Here is a 9,594-nt window from a genome sequence, read left to right on the forward strand (position 1 = left end):
GATTGAAGTCTCGTTCAACCATAGAAATGCCGAACACTATTACTGCTCAAAACCATGATGCATTTCAGAATGACGAAGTAGAGAGACATTCAGTTGATTCACAAATCCAATCTACATCACAATTACTTGTAGATGGTAATGCCACTGACGAGGATATAGATGATGGAGAGAAATCCAGCAGTGAGGATTTTGTTGAACTAACAGAGTCTAGCGACGACGACCTACAAACTGTTAATGTTGAGTAGAAATGCTTCCAGAGTCTAGCATTGATTAAATTTTAGCATTATTATTCATCTAGTAAGTTATGCTTTAATCATGTTTTTTTGCTTATTTATCATGTTATTAAAGATTTATTATGATGTGTGCTAATATGGTTTTTGTAGATATAAGGTATCATGGCAGATCTTCCAGCACCACTCCGTGGATCCACCGTACTTAGGGTTGTTGGAGAGTCGTAAGTATTTTTTTTATTATTAGTAATTCAAGTTCTTTATTTATAACATATATCTTATGTCTTAATATTGCTTATATGTAGGTTTACTCCCGACGGCCATCGAGTATCCACCTATATCACACGGAAATTTAAGGAAAGAGTCTGCATATCTGGGACTACATGGAGACATGTAGATGCTGGAACTAAGGATTTCTATTATCAAGAATTTGTGGTAAGTAAATTGAATATGTACATTATATTTATCCTTTAATATTCTAAAATTTTATTTTTAAATTGTAGAAAAAATATACATGGGAGGAGGGATACGAGGTAGAATTTGCAAAAACTTGGAATATTTATTGTGCCAAGTTGTACAAAGACCTATTATACTATGTGAGAAAGGATGGCACACGGCCTGCTTATGTATCCGAGGAGATTTGGAGTGCATGGACGACCACTTGGTCTGCAGAAAGATGGCAAACAAATGCTCTAAAAGCTCGAGCGAATAGGAATACAGAGTCAGGTGGTCCGAGTACTGGATCTGCTCGACATACATCAGGATCTCGTTCCATTGTTGAGCACGCTATGGATCTGGTGATTTTAATTTAAAGTTATATAAATTAAATTTTTATTTATTAATGAACTTGTATAATTTTAGTCAAATTTGTTTGTGCATGCAGGAGCGTTCTTTAGAAAGACAACCCACTTGCTTGGAGATCTTTCTCAAAACTCACAAGAGAAAGGATGGCACATATATTGATGATCGATCAAAGAACATTGGGGTTTGAATTAATTTATATTTAATCTTTAATAATGATTAATTAGCTTTACTAATTGTGTATAATATATAAATTGTATATTTTTTCTACACAGGAGGAAATGACAAGCAGGGTTGCTCAGGCATCTCAGCCACCAGTAGAGGGAGGGGAGTCACAGGATCTATCCACCCAGGATATAAATGAAATTTATTATGATGTTGTGGGTGGAAGGACAAAGAACTCCTCCCTCTACGGCCTTGGTTCCCAGGCGAAGGTGGTATTTGATCGCTTGAGGACTCCTAGGGGTCGTGCGAGTTCCTCTTCTTCTTCTGAGGTGGAGTCATTAAGAAAAGAAAACCAAGACTTGAAGACTCAGATGACTACCATGGATTAGAAGTGGGAGAAGAAGTGGGCTGCACAGGAGCAGACATTGGCCCAGATGCAAGCAATTATTGCACGATGGGACCCCTCACAGCAGCCCCAGTCAGAGGAGACCCCAGACCCATCAGACCCAGACCCCGCTGATGATTAGATTTTGTTGAGGTATGTTTATCTATAACTTGATTTTTTTTATATTTTTTTAGATATTCATTAAGTCAAATATATTTATTGTATATTATTAGATACTTATCTTAAAGTGTTTTACATTTTTCAGGAGTTCATACTGATACATTCACCATCACCACTATTATTGGTTATCCAAAATATAATCCAGGTATTTTTTTTTTACAAGTAAAATTAGTCATATATAACAATGTTTGAGTTATATTACATTTGCATCGAGTTATTCTAATCATAATCTATTGTATTTGACTTTTACAGGATTATATTCGGATATATGTATAAGTGATGTATCATGGTATGTATTTTGGATATTTTGTATTTGTCGTTCACTTGTATAAATTTAGATATTTTTGATTGTGAGAACTTGATACTTAGATTTTATTATAGTTTGGAGATTTTCTATTTGTCGTTCAGTTATGTTTATATATTTGTTGTATGTTGTATTTTGGAGATTGTGGATTGATTTATATTGTGATATTGTTAATATATTGTGTGGATTGTGTTTGTGATACCATCGATTGTGATGGTTTGTATTTGTATTAAATTTGTATATGGGAAATTAGCAAAACAGGGGCTGGATTTCAAAATTTTTCCAGATTTTTACCGACGGAATTATAACTTCCGTCGGTAACTTATCGAAAAAAGCACAGGTTTTCTTCGATATAATACCGACGGAATAACTAATTCCGTCGGTAAACACCGACGGAAACATATTTTCCGTCGGCAAACACCGACGGAATAGCCTTTTCCGTCGGCAAACATCGACGGAATAGCCTTTTCCGTCGGCAAACACCGACGGAAGCTATACTTCCGTCGGTGTTCTCCAACGGAAAAGGTTATTCCGTCGGTATTTACCGACGGAAAAACTGATTCCGTCGGAGTATATACCGACGGAAAAACTGATTCCGTCGGAATTATACCGACGGAATTAGGGTTTCCGTCGGTAGTCTCCGTTGACCGCCATTTGTTTTTTTACCGACGGGTAAGAATCTCAGTCGGTAATATACCGACGGAAATATATATTCAGTCGGTAATTACCGACGGATGTATTTTTCCGTCGGTAAAGTTATTGCCGACCAAAATTCTTCCGACATCAGAAATTTCGTCGGCATTCCGTCGGTAATCTCATATACCGACGGAAAATTCAGTCGGTAATAATGGTAATTTTTGTAGTGATTATACCCATAATTTCAAATCCAACTATAATAAAGGAAGATTTTACAATGGATTTTTAGCGGTGGAGGTCTGTTGCTAGATGAATTGCCATGAACATTTTTTAATTTATCTAGTGGAGGAATCAGGGAAAAGTCATTCACGCCCAGAATTAATTGGTCTCTAAGGGTCTAGATATATGGATTAACAAAAAAAAAATAGACACTCTAATTGAAATTTATCAAAATAATACCTAAAATATTTTATCAAAACTTCCTTAACATAATACAACTTAAATCAAAATTACTTATGCTCTAAGAAGAATGTATTTTCAAGATCTAAGGTGGTGCAACTTTAGCTGCTCTGTATTCTTTCTAAAGTAAAGCCTAGAAAGATATTTCGGATATCAAATTACAAACGAGTGGCTATTTTAATCCTTAATTATTTTTCCTCCTTTATCAGCTTTCAATAATTGTCCATTGTGGTCCTTATGGGCTGACTTATTTAGTTCATATAAAATATTATCGTACAATTCTCAAGGAATATAAAATATTTTATTAATTATCCCAACACTTTCTTATATGTACTGTTATTATTTGACGAATCCTCCGTAATTTATATCCCTTTCAAATAATAAAAGAACCGTTAAATGACGATTTCATCATTTACTATCAATAATAATTTTTCATTATCTTTATTGATTAACTAATAATAATTTATAATCCCTTTTACTCATCTGTGTTAGTAGACTAATATTCAAGGATCCTTGTTGACTATTTTTTTAGAAAAAAAAACATAGAAATTAAAAATACTCAATATTTTTTTTAAAAAAAAACATCATAGACAATAATATCATTAGTGAAACAACATTTCCTGAAAAATACAAAAATGTCACATCCTAATTTTTTTTGGGACGAGAAGAAGTTATGAATAGATAAGTAAGTATTATTCTTAGTTTATCATCCCACGGTAGGATTTAGGGTTAATCCCTACACAAACATAATTTAAGGGGACGTTTGATTAAATGATGAAAATTATCATGAATATAAATTTGATAATAGGGTGGAATGAGAATATGAATGAAAATGAAACTCATCAAATTATATGAGTTTGGTTGATTCCTATAAATTTAATAATCATTCCCAAACTCATAATTCAAAAACTATCTTTTACTATTATTTTATTCTCTCATTCTCAAATTCATCGACCAAACACCCTTAAATTAAAGTTTTTAATTAAATTGATCGTGAGAAAATGAAGATCCTGTTACACCTAATTAGTTGCACTTATATATATTATTTATTTATGGGAGTTTAACGAGTCACATGCATATGTTTTAATACTTAGGATATTTATTGAACAATTAAGTCTTGATGATGACCATTGATAAACTAGGTGGACTAACTTGAAGCGTATTATTAGGAGGTTAGTTTATTTTAATTAAATTGGAAGATTTAATTGTAATTTTCATAATGCATGGGAACTCGCCAAATTCCCAACAGAAACCACACTGTCGAGTGCACGTTAAAAATATCAGTCGGCGACAGCGTTGGGAAGCCCCATCCATCGGTCCTCTCTCGTCGCCGCTTGTCTCGGTGTCTCCTCCCATCTCTGATCAATCCGCGGAGGATTAAATGGAGCAACTCTGCCGCCAGGATTAAAGAAATCTGGTTCGGTGGAGCAAGTGCCAGATCTGCTTTTGCTGCGCTCCTTCTGGTGGAGAAGCCGCTGAAAGCTTCGGACAAGCGGACAACGCGCTCTCCGACAAGGCCTGCCTTTCTTTCCGGAGGTGGCGGAGGTAAAAAGTAAGTGGGTTTTCTTCTTCGCTTTGGCATTTTCTCTCTTCTTTCTTGCCGAGGTCGAAAACAAATGAAAGGTGTCTGCTTTAGGTAGGTCTTCGTAGGTTTTGCTGGATCTGTGTCACCGGAGACTGGTTCGATCAAGGATCTTGGTAGAGCGAGTTTTGCTTCTTTTTTTTTTTTTTTGTGCGAATCGAACTCGAAGAGAGGGATAAAAGCAGCATTTTTTTGTTTCCCTTTTGTTTTCGGCTTAGAAAATGGTGCGCCTGCTGTTGGCTATCCTGCTAGCGCTGTTTCAAGGTGGCGCTATTGCGGCGGCGGAAGGGGAAGAAACGTGCTCGGGGATCGTGCCGATGAAGAAGCGGGATGAGGTGCTGTTGATTACGGACTTCGGAGGGGTTGGAGACGGGCGCACCCTTAACACAGAGGCCTTCATGAGCGCAGTTGACTGGATTGAGCAAAGAAATGCACCGGGGGGAACCCTTCTCTACATCCCTGCCGGTGTTTGGCTAACCGGAGCTTTCAACCTCACCAGCCGCATGACGCTCTTCCTTGCTAAGGGCGCCGTCATCAAGGCCACACAGGTTATAATCTTATCTGTTCTTTGAGTAACTCCAGTTATTTTTAAGGGAACGAAAATACCATAGTATACCTAACAGTTTGTGTGTTGAAAGGACAATTTTTTGATTCCAGAATATCAATCATGTTCTTTATTTTTCACTTTTGTTAATCCTAATTCAGTGAAGTTTATTGAGCAAGAGGGAGACCAAAGAAGCCTTCGTTAGCAATGATAAAACAATATAAATTTCATTTAAATACAGATGAAACTATAGTAGGGGATCTGAGGTCAATGACATAAGAAGATCCATACAGCTGACTCCATATAGATAAATACTTGGTTGTTGTTGCAGTACAAGTTTTGGCTGTTGACTTGGTAATAATCAGACAGTGTTGTTTAGATCTGATATTCATTTTTTGCAGGATACATCAAGTTGGCCACTGATTGATCCTTTGCCATCGTATGGAAGAGGGCGGGAGCTACCAGGTGGGAGATACATGAGTTTCATTCATGGCAATCGACTTCAGGATGTGATAATAACAGGTGGTGCTCATGCAGCAATGCATTTGATATATATTACCACAGTGATATGTATTTACAGAAGAGGCTTAGCTCAACTTACCACCCCTAACCATATGAAAACATGTCTTCTCACTTCTTTAACTCTTAAAGTGACGAGTTTTTGCCTACATAATTCCTGTAGAGAACCTTGTTGGCTTTGCTTACAGCTCAACAAGCTGCCTAGGTAGGCTCTACAAAATTTTAACTAAGATAAATCACGTGTGTTCTTCTTTAGGGTAAAAAAAGACAAATCTTATTTGTGTTAATGACAAAATTGAAGACCATCACAGCTATTTGGCAAATTCAAGTAATGCAATTCCGATTCATAAATCACAATTTCGTATAACTGAATATTTTATTACTTGTCTAAGGAAAGACCATTTGGGGATACAAAGTCATACTTCTGTTATCTTTTTTTTCACCCATCTATTTTATGGTATTCCTATGATGTTTTTTTTTAAAGTTTTTATTTTGTATTGTTGCCTTCATATCCGGAGTATTTTGGTGAGTTTTTGTATTGTCAAGCCTTACATATCTCTACTACTTTAGTTTCGTGAACATCGTTAGTCAAACCCATAGTTCTTTCTTTATTTTACCTATTCTCATTATGCACTCGTTAGCTTCCCATAAACTTACATACAACAGCTGCTGCTGTTCACCTAACTGTAATTTCTACAGGTGAGAACGGTACAATTGATGGCCAAGGTGATTTGTGGTGGAATATGTGGAGACAGAGGACCTTGCGTTTTACTCGACCAAACCTCGTGGAGCTCATGCATTCTACAGATATTATCATATCTAATGTGGTTTTCTTGAACTCACCCTTTTGGAACATTCACCCTGTTTACTGCAGGTGAGAATATTATAACTATAATAGCAAAAGAAACCTTTTATTTGTCATTTTCCTTTGAGTACTTCAAAACACATCTATAATATCTACTTTGACACTGCTTTTGTGCTATATTTTACTGCTGGTTCAACTCTTGGTTTTAAATGACGAACGGAAATTGTTCCCACCATCACTTGTTGGTCTCAACAGAATTGAAAAAATCTTCGGCAGACTCATCCCATTAAGGTAGATGCTCTGATTTATCGCCTTGAATCACCCATCTAGTCAACATTGATGTGCCTAGAGAATGAAAATCAGCCCATCGTGAAGCCAAGCTATCAGAGGGTCATTGATTTTGTAAGGTGTGACCCATGTGGAGTCCATGATAATCTCTCCATAAATATTTTGTAAGGTGTGATCTTCAGTAGACATCTGAACTCGCATGATGTCTTGGAGAAGTCTTTGGCTGGTTTATGTGTCACCCAAGTAGATTAACTAGTCATGGCGTGGCAAAGTGCCTCATTTTGGAGCGTTTAGATTGACACCAAATATGTTGCAGAATTTTATGATTGAATACCCTGAAAACCATGCCAATTTAGTGGACAAGGTGGCTTGACAAACATCATCCATCGCACCACTTGGTATCAGAGTACTATGGAGGATCAGTTTCACATCTGATAGTATTTTTTGCTTATTTTTCTTGTGATCTTGTTGTTAGCATCTATATCCTTGACCAGTAAAATATCTCCCGGTTCTGCTTTGAAGACCTCTATCTATCAATATCGTATCTGAGAAGAATTGAGTCATACAACTTGAGAATTGAGAAAAATCGACTTTCCTGGATGCATAGTCTTACTAAATTGGTAACTTTCCTAGACTTCTCTCACAACATAGAGAGATATATACAAGCATTGATATCATTTTTTGCGCTCCTTAGACAATGAAAACATTTCCCGAAGCTTCGAATGCTGACAGCCCATACATGCGTTTGATGCCGTCATAGTCAACAAATGATTTCTAGGTGAAAACCCCCTTTAAATAGGTTTTCTGGAGAGGTTATGATAAAAAAATTTTGCTGGAAAAGTGAGCAAAACATCACCCATACTGCAATCTTTCAATTGCCTAGCCATTGGGCAAGCTGATCTAACAAACTTGCAGTTCTCATTATGAATGAACCACTTTAGTAAGCCGATCCAACAAATGTGGTTTTCGTTTGTTTGTTATGTAAGGGTTAGGTTGGTAATTTAAGAGTATTGATAGACTAGAAACTTGCAGTGACAGTGACAACTGCTCTGTAACTCATAACCCTAGGGGACTAGCAATGGTAGTGGCAGATGTTCCACAAAGTCTGTAAGATTATCATAAAGAAAATTATCAAGAATTGTTTACCAAAATTATACCCCTTCGAGCGAGCCAATCTAACAAGCATGTGGTTCTCAAGTGTTTGTGCTGTATGAGTTAAAATTGATTATTCGAGGGCATCGATGAACCTGGGGACTGACAATGGTTGCTCCACTAAGTTCATAAGTTTATCATTAAGAAAACTAATATGCTTCTTTTTTTGTTAAACCAAGTTTCATATGATTGCCTCCTCTGTGACCCACTACAACAAGACATGCGATTCTCATTCATGTTTACCGCAAGAGTTGGGGTTGGTAACTTTAGAGCATTGGAGGGAGTAAGGCATTTGGCAATGGTAGCACTATCCGGATTCCCTCATTTTATTGGAACTGTGACGAAGAGATACTTGCGAAATGCAGAGTTTGAGGTTCAGTGACCTTGAACTTGAAGATACCAATGTTTTGGAATTACAATCGATGTTAATTAGCAATAAGCATTCTCTTTATATGCCATGGTTCCTATCGAATTCGTATTTAGAATCTTAGAGGTAGCTCCTCCATTACATTGTGTTTTTCTTTTCATCTTTGCAGCAATGTCGTCGTGCAAAATGTGATTATATCTTAAAGGTGGCTCCTCCATTACATTGTGTTTTCATTTTGTCTTTGCAGCAATGTCGTTGTGCGAAATGTGACTATTTTAGCACCCCATGATTCTCCTAACACCGATGGAGTTGATCCAGGTAATTATGTTGGTTTATTTTACTTTAGTAATGTGATTGTATTGGTGATTAAATTCTTAAACATAAGACTACTCTATCTTGCAGACTCGAGCTTAAATGTCTGTATCGAGGACTGCTACATTTCAACAGGGGATGATTTGGTTGCCATAAAGAGCGGTTGGGATGAGTATGGCATGGCTTACGCTCGCCAGAGCTCTGGAATTACCGTTCGTCGAATAACAGGATCTGGCCCATTTGCTGGATTTGCTATCGGTAGTGAAACTTCCGGTGGAATAACAAATGTTCTGGCCGAGAAGTTAAACATATTTAACGCTGGCATTGGGATCCATATCAAGACTAATTCTGGGAGGGGAGGCTTCATAAGGAACATAACCATCTCCGATGTGAATCTGAGCAATGTTCGAAAGGGATTGAGGATTGCTGGAAATGTTGGAGGCCACCCGGATGACCACTACAATCCTAATGCTCTTCCGGTTGTCGATGGATTAATGATAAAAAATGTGTGGGGTGTGGGAATCCAGCAGCCGGGTTCGATTCAGGGTATCAAGAACTCGCCATTCATGCAGATCTGCCTCTTGAATGTGAAGCTGGATGTTGTCGCGACGAGGGTAGTTCCATGGGTGTGTGCTGATGTGAGCGGTGGCGCCCTCGAAGTGCAGCCGGCAGCTTGCTCTGAGCTGACCAGCACAAATAGCATGAACTTCTGTACTACTGCTCTTTGACATTTATTTGTTTCTTCATGCTCCTGAGCTTTTGGTATGTCAATGTTGCTGTGCAATTAGAAGGATGAAATTGTGCTGAAAGATGAAGCTGATAGTTGTGAAACCAAATGAAATGAAATTTGAGTATTCCAAGCTGA

General features: G+C 37.3%; 1 protein-coding gene across 3 annotated transcripts; it reads left to right on the forward strand.

Moving 5' to 3' along the window:
• The first annotated feature begins 4,420 nt into the window (after positions 1-4,420).
• On the forward strand, positions 4,421-9,594 carry LOC122023695 (probable polygalacturonase). 3 transcript variants are annotated; one of them, XM_042581960.1, is made up of 7 exons: positions 4,422-4,712; positions 4,797-4,858; positions 4,961-5,290; positions 5,688-5,808; positions 6,505-6,679; positions 8,665-8,735; positions 8,820-9,594. In XM_042581960.1, exons 3-7 carry the CDS (start codon positions 4,964-4,966, stop codon positions 9,455-9,457), a joined length of 1,332 nt encoding a protein of 443 aa, XP_042437894.1. In that variant the 5' UTR covers positions 4,422-4,712; positions 4,797-4,858; positions 4,961-4,963; the 3' UTR covers positions 9,458-9,594. The 3 variants fall into 3 exon arrangements, with proteins under 3 accessions (XP_042437897.1, XP_042437894.1, XP_042437896.1); XM_042581962.1 differs by having other exon boundaries at positions 4,801-4,858; XM_042581963.1 differs by lacking the exon at positions 4,797-4,858 and having other exon boundaries at positions 4,421-4,712.

Source organism: Zingiber officinale, chromosome 9B, assembly GCF_018446385.1.
Source record: "Zingiber officinale cultivar Zhangliang chromosome 9B, Zo_v1.1, whole genome shotgun sequence".
Lineage (NCBI taxonomy): Eukaryota > Viridiplantae > Streptophyta > Magnoliopsida > Zingiberales > Zingiberaceae > Zingiber > Zingiber officinale.